General features: G+C 42.2%; 1 protein-coding gene across 4 annotated transcripts in view; it reads left to right on the top strand.

Annotated features, from left to right (window-relative positions):
* The window catches only part of astn1 (astrotactin 1), a 180363-nt gene that overhangs the window by 100827 nt on the left and 60787 nt on the right, over positions 1–18749 (top strand). For all 4 annotated transcript variants that reach the window (XM_042106793.1, XM_042106789.1, XM_042106781.1 and 1 more), the window contains 2 exons: positions 5831–5935; positions 7863–8051. In XM_042106793.1, the coding sequence (XP_041962727.1) occupies positions 5831–5935; positions 7863–8051 (294 nt within the window). The remainder of the gene's footprint in view (positions 1–5830; positions 5936–7862; positions 8052–18749) is intronic.

The following is an 18749-nucleotide window of genomic DNA, read 5'->3' as shown; positions in this document are numbered from 1 at the left end:
CCTCTATAGATGTGTATTTGCTGTTCTGTACACAATTCACATATATGATTCCGAGCTGAGATTAGATTCAGAGAACAGGAGAAGTCAACGCATAAAAATGGAGGGAGATGATTGGCTGCTGTGCCTCTTCATTTCATTTGCAAGCCTGCTGTAATTGCTCAGCAGTTGGATAAACCTTGTTAAACATCCACTCTGCCCCCCTCCCACACACATATACACATGCACACACTCACACACGTACACACACAGACACACACACACACTCACACACACACACACACACACACACACACACACACACACACACACACACACACACACACACACACACACACACACAAACACTCCTTCCCTGCTATAGTACCAATATGGGACATCAGCTGGAGAAATAATTAATTGTTTAGGTTTTTCAGGCAATTAGAGTTTACGGGCCTGCATGCCCAGATAAATTGTTTTACTACTCAAGACTATTTCCTTCCTCGGGAGATATTTGCTCTGTTAATGGCTGTCTCGAATGAGAAGTACATATACAGGCATGCACTGGCTAGGACATGAGGGCTTCCATTTAATCATGGACCGCTCTGTGGTATGAGTAAACTTATGTCATTTTCACCAAGGTTGGGAGTTCATCAATTAATGGTGGTCATATGCCTTGTCATTATGTTGTGTAGTTTGTCTGCTTTTCTGCATAATTTACTCAGCAGTAATGAGGAATACATATATATTTTCAGCAAGACAGTAGACACAGAATTTTCTGGCATACATGCAAAACTGCTGCCCCCATTAAAATTCAATTTTAGGAGTAGCCCTCAATGGTAATCACATTTGGGCTTTAATTTATTCTTTGACACTGATTAATTGCATTGAATTGCTGAAGCCATTTCCTGCAGTAAACGTCAATTAATTAGCTGACAACATTAGATGTGATAATTAATACAGTGGGGGCCTCAGCATGGGTCCTTCCAGCCTTTAGGGGTGGCCTAGACAATGCCTGGCTCTGCCTAGAAACACCTACTGCAGCTGAGCCAGCAAGTGTTTTTTTTTTCTTTGTTGTGGTTTTTGGAACACCAAAAATAAAGAGGACCGCGGGGAAACACACTTCCCTACCTGATTTATGGGCCACAATCTCGTTACAGACAGTTGTCCATTGGCAGTGTCAGGCGGCTCCCCCTGTTGCTTCTCAGCGGTGTAGCGACGAGGTCCTGTGGATGGCGGACTGGGCAGACGGACATTGAATGGCAGTGATTCATGCGGCTACACAGGGTCCCTCTCCCAAAGTCCCTCTCAATTAAACCGGCAGCATATGGCCCAGTGACCGTTAAAGCGGAGAGCCTTGTCGGGAGACCGCCGAGTGATCCCCTCCTTCAACATTGGGGGATAAAAAGGGGATAAAAAAAAATCACCTTGGCCTCGCCAGAGACATCTCCTCCACAGCCATCTGCCACTGGTGATCCCCGTGATTGATGTCAGTTTGGGTTGCCCCTAAATATTGTATTTTTTTCCGTTGCGTGACACATTACCAAACAGTAGTAGGTAACCAAGATATAAGTGCTGTCACTACACTCATAGCTTTACATCATTTGTCTTAAAGTGTGCTACACTGTGGGTTGTTCAGATGTGAAGGACAGAATCTATAATAATCTTCTGTAAGGCCACTCATCTTTAACCTGGAAGTGCCCATAATGAATCATGTTTACATGGGCAGCGGCACTGACCTGCTTTCATTGCATACATTCCATAAAGGGTCACAACCTGTACACAACATATATGCAACCTATTCCGATACCCATGCCCTATGTTTCTCATTTACTTGCAAATAAATTGGATTATTTTTAGGATAATCGGATTTGAATATGTTATCATGCTGTATCTGTTTATGATATTTATAATCAATCCTTGTGAAACTTGAGCAGGTGAAAAGTTCCTTGTTGTTGTGTGGGCTCTGGTCAAGGTGTGGTGCCTGAGCTGTGCACTCTTCATCTCTGATCTCTAGTGACAGGACCTGTGCAGACTGATATGCTCCTGGCCTGAGTTTGTTTAGCCACTCTGAGGAAATATGATTATGGCTACCTGGAAAGTCAGGAAATAGGTGAATAGTTGCACAGACTAGAATAACAATGCCAGTGATTGTTGGTTGTCCTTTTTGTATGTTAAAAATATCTCTACTCTATGTTCTTTTCCGAAATTACTTACAGCATACTGTACGTCACATGTTCAGAATGCCATTGCCATAGAGATGATGGATGTCATTGAAAGCTGTGAATGGACTATCTCAAGCCTAAATTTCTGATTTCTTGATTCCTCGCACTCCATCAAGGATTTGGTCCCCTGATGAGCCATTACCGCTTAATAATGGCTCATCGGGAATAATTAATAGAATAATTTTAGATCGAAGGAGTGGTACAGCTCTTATGTTATATCTGCTGCCCGCCTGCTTGTTTAAGGTGTGAGTCAGTTTTATTCTGTACAATATCCATGTTTATGGTATTCTATCTCTATTTATTTGTTTCTTATGTATTTAAATTATATTTGTTTATGGTCATTGTATTTGTCTTAAGCATTTTCTTTTTACTTACTACTAGTTTTATCTTTATCTGTCTTGGATTATTTTACTTGAATAGCTTATATGTCCTGCATATTGTATTTAATCTCTTTTGTCTTTTTAACCTGTTAATCTGTTTTTTTTTAAATATATATATTATGTTACTGTAAGTTAGATTACCACCCAAAGTTTTCCTGTGCAGACATACAGGAAAATGGTTGAGAGGTTTTAAGTATTTTTGAAGATAGTTTCACAAACTGGCTACACTTTTTACAATTTTTCCTCTCCTTTGTTGTGGTCATACTGTGTCATCCAGTATTCATCTCTGTTTACTATTACACTCATGCTTTCTGGAAAGCGCATGTGTAGAGGGTGTTATCCCGACAGTCCGAACGCTGGCTTCCCATTAGCTTAGCGCACAGTATCGGAGGTTAGTCCCCCCTGTTCCATCATTTTCTCCCCATAGTCATCCATTCTTCAGCTCATCCAAGAGTGAAATGGAACATGAGGTCTCGCTGTTAATGGGGTTTCATGAGCCATAAGATGGCTTCCACCAGTGGTTGTCGTCATGAATCTTCCACTGAGAGGATTCTAAATAGGAGGATTTGGCCATGCCACAGTGAGTTATGGGCTCTTTGGGGGATCTTTCGGCTGCTGTGCGTGAGAGAGAGAGCAGGAGAGAGAAGTGTGTTCATGTTTCTCTCGGTGTGTTGGGAGATTGGGGGTTGGGAGGGGGAGGGTGTAAAAATGCAAGTCTGTTTGCACAGTACAGTACATGCCTCTGTGACCACAATTATGTTTGAGCAGTGTTTGATCTTGTTCTTCTTCTCTGTGTCTGCCAGGGTTTCGTTGTCCTTGGTTTTTTTTTATATATTTATATATTTTTTCTTTCTTTCTTTCTTTCTTTCTCTTTATCTGATCCTCTTCTTCTTCTTGTTTTTTTTCTCTCCTGGATGCTGCATATGTTTATACTGTGTATGATGCCACCACCCAAAGGCCCAACGCAGAGGGCCAGAGAAGTGACTGGAGCCTCTGAACTCGTGTTTGTGATGTGAAGTTCGCTCATATTAATCATTCTGTCAGTCAGTGGCAAAGCGACGCGCCCATGGGGAGGGTGTGTTTGTGTGTGTGTGTGTGTGTGTGTGTGTGTGTGTGTGTGTGTGTGTGTGTGTGTGTGTGTGTGTTTGTGTGTGTGTGTGTGTGTGTGTGTGTGTGTGTGTGTGTGTGTGTGTGTGTGTGTGTGTGTGTGTGTGTGTAGGGGTAGGAATGCAGGCTGTGCACTCCCTACGTTTGGGGCTTGTTATTCATTTTAAAACTGACACAGATTGCACTGAGTCGCACACATTCTACTGGGGTGGGGGGTGGAGCGCTGGGATAGTCCCCTGTTTGGCCAGATACAAGTAAGAGTCACTGAGAAACTGAGGATACTGCATGAGCAGCACATGTAGGGCCCATTCGGCATGTTTGATTTGTACATCACGTCAGTCTCACAAAGTGAGGTGTATTTAAAAGATGTAGAAGAAGGGAGGTGCTGGGCAGAAAAAAATCTGTAATATATATATTTACATATACTGTATGTATACACACTCATATATGCATATGTGTGTTATCTTAATCTTACCTTTAGGACAGTAGCTCTTTGGAATCACTTGATGTGTTCACATAGAGCTGAGCAATGTGAGTTTTTCTTTTGTGTAGACTATTTTTCTCTTTTGTTTCTCGTGCAGACATGGGGAAAAACGAAGCTATGTGTTTTCCCCAAAGTTGCTTGATGTTTACAAGAAATATATGTGTGATATCATACAAAATCACTGTAATGTTCTGCCCTATTAATAATTGAGTTCTGTGGGGCTTGGTTAGGGGCTAAGTTTGATTTCATGCCATTATTTCTGTAATCAGCTCCTGGAGAATGCACAATCCCAGTGCCGTTCTTTGGCTGGTGCTGCTGCTTTGTATCATTGTGATGTTTCTTGTGCCTGCATCTGAATGCAGACCATTATCTGGTAACTAGAGGTGTGGTAATGAGGACACAGGAGAGGACTACTGTTTGTTAGTTTGTCTTATGGACAAGATATGGGCTTATTCCAAATAGCACTCTGCTAACTTAATGTGTGTCACGTCATGTTGTCATCGTGGGCTTAGATATGCTGATGTGACACTGAAATAAAACAATGTAACATGTTGGCATGACCGCGGAGGATGCTCCCATGTATGTCAATGGAATAATAAACAGTGACTGTTTCACATTGTGAGCAACATAATCTGTTTTATTATTCTAAATTTGTCACATTGTTCTGTCACGAGTCTACAAACACAAGGCTTGAGTAGTGTTTGCTGTGATGTTTGGTGTGTTGACATCCGCCTGATATGTTAAACATGAAAACAGGTGGGATTGATATATGGCTATGATTCCTCTCGCAGCGCCAGGTGGCTGACAGTTGCTATAGGAGACGAGGTGATTGATGGCTGAGCCCTGCTTTTACATACACGGCGATATGAGCGATTCTAACTGGGAACACAACCTCGGGTGTAGTCCTGATGGCTGCCATCCGTTACAGAGATGAGGCTGATGAATGATGCATGCCCCAAACACATTTCATTTACACACACATTTATAATGCTTGGTATGCCATTAATAATCTGTTATCCCTAAACAGAGCGACCTGTCACTTATTACTTTTGGGGTATTTGATATTGGTTTGTGATTACATGGTCAAATGGCAAGAAATAGCAGGCATCAGCCAGAGTGTACCAGTATTCTGTATATGGCAGGATTCTTGCTATAAAGGATAGAACACAGACAAATAATGCTGGGAAAGTGTTATTTTTTCACTGTCTTTGTTTTGTTTATAAAATGTGCTGTCTTGATGTCCATGCTGAAGATGTTTGATCGATTTGTTGTTTATTTGTTGAGATTAGATTATTCTCTGTTGAAAAGGCAGCTGCTGTCATTCTATTTTCTTCACTCTAGCTGTTGTCAGAACAGATTTAAGGACATCTTTGGTGATTTGATGACAAATATAGATTCCCATTGGTCTCAGTTTATTTGAAATGCCATTAAGCACAATGTACTCCAGACGTTGAATAAAAAATGTTTATTAATTAAGGGAATTATGTTGCTATGAAGCCTGCAGTATTAAGTATGTTTTTAAATGCATCTTTATTTATGATAAGTTAATTTCACACCCAGTACCTAAGGCCACTTAGCAACTATATGCTAACCTTAAGGTCTTTAAAATCTATTTAATAATGGAAAGTTAAAATGTTGCTATATGTTTTCTCTTTCAGGAATGGTGAACTACAGTGAGGTCACTGGCTATCCTCTTGTTCAGCACTGGAGACTGAGATCCATCCTGTACCACGTCAAGCTGAATCAGTGGGTGCTCTCCCAAGGTAAATCATTACGGGAAGTTTTCCCTCCATTTCTCCCGCAGAGCCACAGGGCTCGGCAGGGTGCTTTAGTTCAGGCGGCGCCTACACGGCGAGCAAAGAGAGGGAGGCTGATGACATTTAGAGGAACTTTAGACCTGTGGCTGACATCCTGAATTTGCACCACTGAGCGCGCCTCAGCTCTGCTCCGTCTCTTTTTATGGTCTGCTGGGCTGATATTCTCATACGGCTTCTGGAATCTGCCCAGGCCTGCCATATAGTCGTCATAAAATAAGACCACCACTGCGATATGTTTTTTTTTTTTCTTTTTTCTTTTTTTTATTCTGGGAAAGGTTGAATTCTCAGGAGCGCTGGGGTCTGTCTGCAGAGAGAGTAAAAGTTCTATTCACTGGACTTCTTCTGGAGGTCTTTCTTTTCTCTAAAGGACCTTGAGTTGGATGTATTCTCTAAAGTAAATGATCTAGGAACACAGATGGATAGAGTCCAGTGTTAATTGTATATATATACCACCTGTGTAGATATATCATATTTTATTTTGCTTTAGTGCTTTATGCCTTCGGCCTCAAAAGGGGATTCTCATATTAGTTCTGAGATGCCTGACTCACTGTTATTCCTCTTTGTTCAGCTTATCTACCAAGGCCCTTAGATTTGTCAGTGAATTTTTCAGCGATTCATTGTGAAAAGCTGTTAGCCACTTAGTGGACTTTAACACTACATGTCATTGAAAAGAAAAGCTATTATACTGACATCTCTTTGGAAATACCACATGGTGAAGAACAAAGACATATTCTAGAGTAGGCAGTGTTTACATGCGGTAGGGCCCTGAAAATAAGATGCCGAAGCCAGCAAAGGTTAACTGTCTATTGCCGTTGACTAGATAGACTGGAATTTCCATCAGAATTGGATGACACACACTGAATGTGGACTTAGAAGGAATGTTGGTTAAATAGAAATTATTTGGATGCGGCTTAAGCCAAACAGATACTGTGCGATTTTTTAGCCCAGAATCAATCGGGTCCGACAAACTCGGTCCTGTCCAATGTGTCATATATTGTAGTTTGTGCAGGCTCACAATGTCCAATTATAAGTCGTCATAATGAATAGATGTCTTGCAGTGTGAGCAGTCCAACGTAACAAACACATCTGATTGAAACATACAGTGTGAGTTACTATATCACACGCAACTGAAAAGAAAATGCTAGTGTCTGTTTAGAAAATTTAGTTCTCCTATCATCATTTGCCTGCCGATTCTCCAGCCACTTCCTTCCTATTAGCATTTGAAGTCTTTATTTTTCATGTGGCAGAGCATAAGTTGGAGTTTACCGATCCTTAGCCCAGATATCAAAGCGCCATTTTTCATAAAGAGTTGTTTTGGGTGCGCCTCTCTTCTGCGGGTTGCAGTGCAGAACAGGCATGGGGGTGGAGGTTGCTGCAGACGGATATTAATGTCAGCGCTCTCCTCTGATAATGGCACACTTTAATGTACTCTACAGCATGTCCAGTGTTTTCCAAAGATATAAATAACATGAAAAGCCAAAGAACACTAGTGTGCACAGGTAGGACTATAAGCAGGCTTTGGAGTATGAATATATATGTACAGTATGCTGTGCTTTTGAAATCATGATAGTTGTATCATTTAATATTTTATTCATACAGATCAACAAATTCTGTCAAATTGCAACATATTGTTGTGTATATAAAATGTGGGAGCTCTGATATTTTATTCACTTCTGTTGGGTTTTATTTTCCGATGTTTTGTATCAAACCTGTAAAATGAAAGGTAAAGTTTAATGTGACAGTCTATTTTCCAGTGCTGCTCACTCTGGTTGTATGCCCTCTATAGTGCAGTTCCGTTTGCCTCGGTAGAAAACAAGCCTGTTTTCCACTATCTGAATGCTCTCTTTCCCTTTCTCTCTCTGCGTGTCTCCAGCCTTCAGTTCAGCCATTCACTCACTGGACGGAGCCACTCTCCGCAGTGACTTTGTTTCCATCCTGAAGGAGTTCGGGAACCACTTCATCCAGGAGGCTGTCTACGGGTTCGAGGAGTCCTGCACCATCTGGTATCCAAACAAACAAGTCCAAAGGCAGCTTTGGCTGGAGTACCAGGACATCAGCAAAGGTAAATGGAAAATGAAAGCCAATCTCAAATGTGTCTGATTGTCCACGCTAGACGGAAGAAAGCATGGGCATTGTTTACCTCCAACAATGGTTGGTACATTTTCAGGTTTTGGTTCGCCCACCTACAGCTTCAAGTCTCAAGAAAAGGTCACGAAGCAAATAAGACTCAAAAAGTTTGTTTTTCTGTTTTGAACAACAAATAGTAATTTTCATCCCCCCCCCCCCCCCCCCCCGCCCTGCTCCTCTCCACCCACCTTGACAAAATGCTGTTCTGTGCTTTCATTTGCCACGGCTTGGAATGCTGTTTTGCGCATATGCCATGTTTGTACACTGGCAATGGCAGCCTGAGACAACACCTTTCCCCAGGGAGGCCTGCCACAGCTGTTCCGCAGGTAGAGGCAGAGCGGAAGAGAGGAGCACAGAGGAGAGATGGAGATGGAGATGGAGATGGCCCCCTGCACAGATGTCAGGGGCCGACTCAGCTGGTCAGCTGACCGGCAAATCTGGGCCAGTTGCCTCTCATTTCCACACGCCATAGTTAGAAAAACAAAGCAGGCTGTGGCCAACGGACAAGGTCAGGACAAAAAAAAAAAAAAAAAAAATGGTGCCCCAACAGGGAAGCTGTAGCAGCGGTAGCATCAGCATCCCATAGTACATTTGGGTCTGGTGCCCATGGAGACCCAGGTTCCAAATTCGGCCTGAGGTCATTTTCCGAGCCCTCTCTCTACACGCTACACTATATTGTCAATAAAGGCTTAAAAAGATATCTTTAAAAAATCAAACTATATTCTGAGTGATAAGGGCATAATGTCAGACGCATTCAATAATCTACACAGGCTGCTACGGCAGTCGTGTGAACTAGCTCCTCCACAAGACTCCTCCATCACATGAAATACCTGCTGGTCTCCACTCTCACCTCCCACGTAAGGTGTTTACTGTGTAGGCAGCCTAGACTGTGAGGTCCCTAAAGGGACAGAAAGAGAAATTTCTTTCTTGGGTGAGATTGTTCGTCTTAAAATAGGAACGTGAATGCAGATATCGATATATATAAGCAGAATTTACCCTCCACGGCCCCAGCTGTGGCGCAACTGGCTGAGGCACCTGCACCATACGCCAGCGACCCGAGTTCGATTCCCGCCTCGTGGTCCTTTCCAGATCCCACCCCGACTCTCTCTCCCACTCACTTCCTGTCATTCTTTACTGTCCTGTCATTAAAAGCATAAAAAAGCCCAAAAAATATACTTTAAAAAAAATAAAAAAGAAAAAGAAAATACCCTCCACATGCACAGCAACAGCAGGCCAACCTGCCTGGCAAAACATACTCCATACCATGTTGGTGCCATGCCTTCTGGGTCCCAGCGCCCCTCTGCTTTTTGTTTCTGTGAACAGTAGCAGGACAGGCACTCACGATAAATGACAAATTATTCCATTGTCCAAGAGACTGTTCTGTATTATCAGATCTCAGCGCTGAAAGACGTGGAAGTAAAAATCCTCAGTCCCTTTCTTTGGTTGTGAACTTTACCGAACATTTGCCCTGGCCAAGCAATCAGTCTTTTGGCATTGCTGTTGTTTTTCTCGTCTTAGACAAAAGCGGATAAGTAATGACCCCTCTCCTCACAGCGTTTCAGTCCACTAAGCCCAGCCCCATTGTTTCCTGTGCTTGAATCGACCACTCTCCTGACGTCCAAGGGCACCACGCCTCGCCTTTCACTGGAACATGCGCCGGCTCTGATGGATTCTCTGAAGTGATTGAGTTCTCCCAGCCCACCTGAGATTGCCATTCTTCTTCATCGTGTGCGCCAGTCTCTTTGCCACGGCCATGTGCCACAATTACGTTATTAAATGCACAGCATGCAGTGGGCTTTGGAAAACCTTGGGCAAATATTTGGTTGTATCTGTCATCCTGCATCAGTCTGTGACAGCTGAAGTTTCAAGTCTTTAAATGGTGGACAGGCGCTGCTTGCATGTCATTCACACTCAGGTCAGAGAGACCGGTGTGAAAGAGCTGCATCCACAGAATACTGAAGTGACAGGAAATTCTCTTCATTTCTCCAGTGTCTTGGAGAAAGGTCCTGCTCTTTGGGTACGGATAATGAGACCACAAGAGAGTTTGCTGATCCATGTACACACCCGCACCCCAAAATACAAGAGCCCCTCTGGGCTTGGGGCGTGTGTTGGCTAATAAATTTTGCATTTTTACAGGGCAAATGCCTGCCGGTGATTTATGCATATTAATCTGGGAATCTAGACGGACATAATGGAAACTTGACTAATGCATGGTAAGAAGACTAAAAAATATGCTAACACAGCCCATTAAAATGAGCGTAAAACAAGAGAAGGGATTTTTGGCAAGATTGGCATGCATATCAAAGAAAGTGAACTACTGTATCTGCTTACCACAGGTGACTTGCCTTCAGTTGTAAGTGGTTTATGCAAATTGAGGTAGAGGACTTTTGGTTTTCTTATCATAATAATGTTCATGAGTAAAAGGCAAGCCTGACCCAAGTCTAAACGTGTTGAGATTTTGGAAGTGTACTGTACATTTACAAAGTTTGGGAAAGACTGCAACTGCAAAGTTTGGGAGACACTGCAAACTGGGATAGTGTCTATAAAATTAATTCAGTATACACTCCCGTCTCTTTTTGAATAGCACCTATAAGACAACACCAAAGCCTATTCAATAGTGTGGTGACCTTTGCTATTGCTACAGAAATCTCCCACTCTCCCCTGCAATTGCACACACTTGAGCCAGAAGAACAGCATCCAGTCATTACATAAGATGGTGACCTGGTGCCTCTTATTGAGAAAGACAGCAGATAGGCTCATGAGGAATAATGGGTACTTAGTCACCTGTTATGAAAGATGTTAAGGTAAAAACAAAGCTCAGATGGCTGTTGGGATAGAAGGGGAAGTTGCTGGCCATTGTGCTTTGATTTAGACTCTGTGTTTTTAGAGCTTAAATAAAACTGCATCAGATGCTGCATTGTTTTTTGTTTTTTTGTTTTTTTGTAGGTATGTGGAGTTTATTAGTGTTTATCTATTTTTTCTTTGTTTTGTTTTGTTATTCTTAAGATCCAGTCCAGAATATTAGTTATAAAACTGACCTCAGTGAGAAGCTGTATCAGTTTGCTGACGGGGACTTTGTCATTGCTTTCTGAGTATCATTTGTAGTGCATCAGTTGTAGTTTCTCATTCTATGTTGTCCTCTTTGATCAATAAGACATTGTGCTTGACATGTCTGAGTATACATTCCTTTTTGGCGATATGTCTCGTCAAAACCATAGACTGTTCTATATACAGTCTATGGTCAAAACAGTTCAGCTGTGGAACATGTTTTCTCCACATAAATCTGCAGCGTTTCAGTTGACACAGGGTTCCTTCACGCTCGTAAATAAAAACAAGGCAAACAGCTAGGTTGTATATAAACACATGGACAATCCTCTCCTCTCTCTCCCGTGGAGTTGACGGCTGAGGTACCTCCACTGTAGAGTGTGTGTTCCTTCTCGAAAATCGCCCCTCTGTTTCTCTCTGCTCATCCTCTCCTCTCTAACACAGTTCTCCTGACAGCAGGGTCAGAGGGCAACGACTGAGCAGGACAGAGCTGCCTTGCTGGACACGCTTGCCCGAGAACATGAGGGGGAAGACAGAGAGAGAGAGAGAGAGAGAGAGAGAGAGATGAAGAGGGAAAGGTAAAAACAGAGAGACTTGCTCTCCTTTGCCCCAGGCTTGAATTAAGGTCATGGGGAGACTAAAGAGACAGCGGATCTCTCTTAAGCCTGATATGATGCTGGCATGGAGGGGAGCCGTGATGAAGAGGTGAGGAGAGAGGAGAGGAGAGGAGATGGAAGGAGAGAACAGGAGATTGAAGGTGAAAGTAGAGCACAGGAAGAAAGAGAGAGAGAGAGAGGAGTAGAGAAAAAGAGGTGTGTGTGTGTTTGTGAGAGAGACAGAGCGAGAGAGAGAGAGAGAGAGAGAGAGAGAGAGGATGGGGAGAAGAGAAATTGAGGAGAGCGCTGTGCTCCCTTTGGCCTCGGCCGTCATCACAGAGCCCACTCTTCACCTTCACCTGGGCTTCCTCTCTCTCCAGATGCCTCGGAGGCTCCTGTGTGCTCACAGGCCTGCACAGGAGCTCATGAGGAGGGCATGTGCAGTGAGAGAGAAAAGCAGAGGAAAAGAGGTGTGAGGGGGTGTGTGTGTGTGTGTGTGTGTGTGTGTGTGTGTGTGTGTGTGTGAGGGTGAGAGAGAGAGAGAGAGAGAGGCAGATGTCTTTAGTCAGGAACATGTCATCAGTAAGAGAGACACAGCAGAAGGTAGGTGGGTGGAGGAGAGTTTGCATCACACTTGTCAAATATAAATAACCTCTGCATTACAATTAAGACTGACATGAACATTCTCATTTGTATGAGATATATTTTTCCTCTTTCTCTCACCCATGCCTGGGTTGAAATAAAACTTGAAAATGACTTGATAAAGGAAAAATGATAAAGGCCCATTTTAGATATTTGATGTAGCCATTCTGTACTGAGTAATGAATTCAGAATTTCAGTGCTGTGTTCCTCTATTGGTTTAAGGGTAGAGTCAGTAGCCTTTAACAACACGCGCACTTGAGAGACTGTAATAGAGTCATAGATATAATGTCATATATTTATTACAGTAACAGCTTTCTTAAAATCATGAGAATACTCCCTCCATTGATTAGGCCTAAGAGTTAATTGTGAGGGCTAGGTGTCGTATTTCATTTGTTGATACAGTACATATCACTTGTAGCAATTATTAGAAAATGAACACAAGTTTGTCATGAAGCTTTTATTTGAGTCACCTACCTAATGTGTTAAAATGACTGATTTTCTTTTGTGATGTGACATTTTGCACTGGCAGCCTGACAATGTAAGATTAAGCTACACAGCTCGCTGTCTCTTAAGTTCTGTCAGTTTGTCTGTCATCTTAACTAACACAATTACACCCTATCTTCTTTTGCCACAACTCAGGTAGCTCTAAAAGTCTGATCATTAGATTTGGTCGGGCTGTCTTAGTAGTCAGAATGCTTTGGCTCTGCTGGAAAAGAAAATGTCCCCATACCACCACTGTTACGTAGCTGGTTCCGCAAAATGGTAATTTTAGGAGCTATCTTTCAGCTCATCATGCTGAAGGTATTGGCCTTAAATATGCTGTATGCACATATTTTAATCTGGTGCCCATGTCAGGACTGCCTAATACGCATCTCTACTACTCAGCACTAGCTGTAGGTCCTCATATCTCCAACGCAGCAGTTGTGCAGCATGATAGAAGGGGATGCACACATAATGTTAAAGTGCCTAGGCATGAAGATGATATTCACAGTTTGTATGCATGGTTGACCGCAGTGAAACATTTAATGGCAAACAATCAGAATTCCCAACCAATCCATTGTAATTATCTATGAGGCAGATGGAATTGTTCTAAATTCTGTGTCTGTAGCTTCATGGCTCATCAGTTTGTATATTCAGCCTGAATGGGAAAAAAAGGCTAACGTGCAGTTCAGCATGTTAAGGAGTGTTTTGAGGTCAGTCTCGTAAGGAAACCGAGCTAAATTTATTTCAAACCGCAAGAAATATCTCAACGTCGCCATGTCCCTGTTGATCTTGTTAGTCACACCACCTGGGAAGAGGGGAAGGTTTGTGTGGCAGACGTTCGTTTTAGGTCCTCTCCTTTGTCCAGAGGTAATTTGGAGTAATGCACAGGGCTGCTTGTCCTTCAACAGGGGGGAGTGGGGGGTGTTGTCTCTCGACACCTTCTAAACTTGTAGTGAACAGTCTTGTCCGTGCTACAGCATCTGGCAGCCTGAGTATTTCTGGATTGCATTCTCTCTCTCTTTCTCTTTTCTGTCCCCCCTCTCTTTCTCTCCCCATCCCTCCCTCTCACGCTCGACTATCAGTCTCTCTGGTTGACTTCCTTTATTGTAGCTTTAGATTTTAAAAGATGAGCTAAACTGATTTTCCGTCTCAAGCATATCTACTGCTAATGCAAAAATATGACTGGATGATTAAGCCCTCTTTGGGTTCTGCAGAAAAGGGGGAGGCGGTGGAGATGGAGTTCCAGCGGAGATGGAGTTCCAGCATTTGGTGTCTCTTCAAAAAAAAAATAAAAAAATGAAAAAATGAAAGCATTTTTGAAGGAGATTTCCTGTACTCATGAGAAACTCTTCAGCATCATTTAATGGGGTCATGTGACACAAATAGCAGGCTCTCCATAGAGCCATCAGAGCTGTGTTTGAGGCCCCATATCTACAAAGTCCGTAGTTTATGGAAAAAGCTTTTGCCTCCCGTTCCTCATCGTCCTCAGGCTCCTCTCAGAAGCGTGCCAGCTCACAGCCCAGTAATCTCTCAGTGCCCCTCAGTCCTGTTTAATTACTGATCATGCTAGGCCTGCATCATGCATCATTGCCTTTTTTTGATCCATGGGATTTTATGAGGAATGGGCTATTCACTGTATCATAACCTTCTTGTTTACATAAATTAGCACACATCAACGAATACTCCCAGCACTTAAATATTCTCAGAGTAAAATTATATAATTATATAATAGATGTGCAAATATGATTTAATATTACAGTTTTTTTCAACTGCTCACACACAAAACTGTACACACAATTTCCCCAAACTGCAAATCACCACAAATAGGCAAAATCATAACACAGCATTGAAAATCTAACTGTCAAATGGACAAGACAACTAACTTGTCCATATGGTCTTGTCTAGTCTTAAAAAGTGACCAGTGACTTAAAAATAAACCAAACTGTTCAAGGTGCCTCAGAACGTGAAATGTGAAGTTTACATACATGGGCAGGTTTTGACTAGCTGTGTACAACATTTCAGGATGCTAAATAGTGTTGGGGCAGAGAGCTTTTATTTCAGTTTTCATCAGCATGGAATATTAAAATGTCTGATTTTAATAGCCTTTTTAATGACCTTATTGCATTACCAGTCAAATGAATTGACGTGCTGCAGTACAGCAGCACAGGATAGCAATCATAACCCGATTTTGGAATATTTCCCTAGCCATGGTTAGAATGTTGGAATGCATTTTTGTGGCATATCCAATCCACTTTGCATAATGTAATTGATTTTGTTATTTTGGTAATCAATGCTCACACTTTCAAATAGAACTCCGCCACACTTGCCCACAGACTCTGCAATTACTGGCCTATATATCTGTCTTTTCATTTTGGAATGTTGGAGAATTCAATTGCATCTTTTGTCTCTTGTGGAAATGCTTGGTGTGCAGGAATGGGAGGATGAGCTACTCCACTGAATCCTCTCTTAAGCAAAGGCCTTCTAGGTCATGCGATGATATGGCATCTCAAAACAAATACAAAGGCAAAGAACTGGTGCATGTAGGGAGAATAAGCCCTTATATGTATGGCTGAGAATCAGGTGTGTGAGTGTGTGTGTGTGTGTGTGTGTGTGTGTGTGTGTGTGTTTCTGTGTCTGTGTGTGTGTGTGTGTGTGTGTGTGTGTGTGTGTGTGTGTGTGTGTGTGTGTGTGTGTGTGTGTTTCTGTGTGTGTGTGTGTGCGTGTGTGTGTGTGTGTGTGCCTATACGTTATCATTTCTTTGTGCATATTAATGTGTTTGTGTTGTTATTGTTGTTGTTGTTGTTGTTGTGTTGTGCTCTGATGCGTAGGGGAGGGTCGTGGCATGGCTGTTGTGCTCTGATGCGTAGGGGAGGGTCGTGGCATGGCGGTGGTGGCGGTGGTGGCGGTGGTAGCTAGCGTAAATTAAGAGCGATGAGAGCCACGCTTCAGGCCTTTCATCAAGTCCACAGCTACTTTGCGGAATGCCTTATCAACGCAATCCAGCGCTGTGATTGGCTGACACTGATCTATGAGCTGGTGGTTTAGTGCTTTGTCTGTGGAAATGGGAGAAATGAGATTTTTTTTCCCCTGTCTTCTTTTGCAAGGGGGAAAAAAGTAATGCCTAAATTTGAAATCGGGATATAAGATTAAACCACAAAGAAATCACTACTTTATTTGAGCTATTGAAGGTCGGCATATCTCTAGTCTATTTGGAAAATAGCCTGTGAAAAATTAAAGTATATTTTGGGGTACAGATCATTTTAAATTTCATTAAAAAAAAGATATGATCAGCCCTTTTGTGTGTGTTGTTAAGGCATCTGTGGGTCTTGTCCAGCAGTCGGAGAGGCTATCTGTGTAGATCTGTGAGGGTCTGTTTGGAGATATCCTGTCTGTACCCATACACACAGCATGATGCTCTAATTCGAAAATTAGGTCCTCAGCTGCAAGTTGACATTGCTTTCACATGCAGAAGACACCCATTAAACTACTGACGTAGGCTCTGTGTGATACACTGTGAGATATCAGAGCCTGGCTTAATTCAATGAACCACTAGTGTCTCCTCAGGTTAGTACACTTATGTGAAATCTGCTGAGGGTGCTAGGATAAAATAAAAACGCTATTCTTTATGCCTGCATTAAAATGCATTCCCAACACCATTTGTGCATTACAATGTATTCCAACAGGAGTGCATGAGTATATGTGTGTGCATGTCTGAATATGCCCTTCATGCATACGCATATTATGCATGACAGCAAGATAGAAACTGCATGTACTGATATTCAAGTATGTAGACCTCAGATCTTTAATGTTCAAATATGGAGTCAAAATATTCTGTTGAACCAATATGTATCAAACTGTCAGAGAGAATTAACAGATATATATATATATATATATATATATATATATATATATATATATATATATATATATATATATATATATATATATATATATATAGAAAGAGAGAGAGAGAGAGAGAGAGAGAGAAAGATAGATAGATAGACAGATAGATAGATAGATAGATAGATAGATAGATAGATAGATAGATCATGAAATGGGTGGACAGTACTTAGTGGATGGACATATTTATTTTGTTTCATGTTATAAGGAGCCAATCAGCAAGAGCACCCTCTGTAATTCCATCTTAATTAGCCAGGCTAATTTGCCTGTCAAATTTAAAGTGACTGTCTTTGACTTCAACCACAGGATGGATGTCCTAATTACGACCAAGCAGTAAAAACATGGATGCAATTTGCAATATGCAGGAAGGTAAAGTGTGTGAGTGTGTGTTCTATATACATTGTGTGAGCACAGGTGTGCGTGTGTGTGTGAATGTTTGCATGCGTATGTGCTGGGAATGAAATGAAGACGAATTAAAAAAGGGAGAGCTGTAAAGAATGAAACATTCCTCTTCTCCTCTATCCTCCTCTTGACCACCCCACAGACTATTCTGTGCAGCACAATTGCCCCCTGTAGGTCAGTGTGGGTAGTGCAGCTCTGCGTGTCTGCACCAGGGCCAGAGCGGGGAGCGGGGAGCGGGGAGCGGGGCGCGGGAGCTGCGTTTGCTTTAGGGATAAGAGAGCTTGAGATGCCACTGTAGAGTCTCATTAGCTCCTCTTATTGAATTATGAGGGATGATGTAGCGCAAGTTTACCCTGTTTGCAAAGGGAGATGGGGCTCCATCGCTTCTCATTTATACTTTGGCAGGTTACATCTTGGCCAACACTGTAGTGAAGGCGCAGCACTGCATGCAAATTAGACTCCAGCCAGCGTGGACACTGTTCTGTCTCCAGACATGCTGTTTGCCCTCGGCATTCAAAATATCAATCTCATAGATGTATGGCTATTAAATTTGTGGAGATTTATAGCTGAGTAAGTTAAATGCACACCCCTAAGCCTACAGTGACTAAAGCAGTGAGTGACTAAAATCTAAACGACTGAATCAATCATTTTGCATGTTAAGTTAGCTACAGCTCAGTATACAACATGTATGTTTTAATGTTGAAATAACACATCATATGTTGAATATGACTAAAGTAATCCTAAATCTCCCGTAAATAATGGAATCCCTATCCGTGTTAAACTGTATGGAAGCCTCATCGTCATCACTGTGCTTTTACTCAAGAATCATCTGGTTTGTAAGTGGCAGATGATTCTTGAGTATCTGAAGCTCTTGACTCTGTCAAGATGTAATAATCCTTGCCCAGAGATCCAAAGCAAGCTGGGATTCTACTTAAGCTACAGTACTTCCTTAGCAGTGTATACATTACAATGAATAATGTTCAGTTATAGGGGCCATTTTTGATTCAGAATTCAAAGATGTATGTGTATAGTTTGCCAGATACGTTAATTAAAAACTTGAGTTTTTAAATAATGGAATCCCTATCCATGTTAAACTGTATGGAAGCCTCATCTTCATCACTGTGCTTTTTAATGACACACTAAACAGCCACGGGAACAGGCACGCGAGAGCCAGGCTCCTGGCACTGCCCGCCACGGTCATGTCTGGTGCCAGCACACACATGTCCGTCAACGCACCAATCACCGATGTGACAGCCGCCCATCAGCCATATGGTTGGAAAGAGGCGACTGTCATGACACCATGACACCAGTGATTTACAGCTCTGTCTTTTTCTCAGCATGCTCCATGTGACAGTTATGGCTCCGCGGGATGGAAGTGGTTTCATCTTCGGATAGTGGTGCCAAGGAGACAGCTCTGCATATATTATATGACCAGTATCTCATGAGTCACTAAAACTAGTGAATAGCAGTCTTGGAGGTAGTTCATAGCAGTCCTTAGACAACTACAACTAGTGCAGAGCACTTCTTCATTGAACCAAAAAACAAACGACAACAATAACAATAAC

Source organism: Alosa sapidissima, chromosome 1 (genome assembly GCF_018492685.1).
Source record: "Alosa sapidissima isolate fAloSap1 chromosome 1, fAloSap1.pri, whole genome shotgun sequence".
NCBI classification, from domain to species: domain Eukaryota; kingdom Metazoa; phylum Chordata; class Actinopteri; order Clupeiformes; family Clupeidae; genus Alosa; species Alosa sapidissima.
Note: the sequence above shows the minus strand (reverse complement) of the source record. Positions and strands in the feature narration are given on the sequence as shown.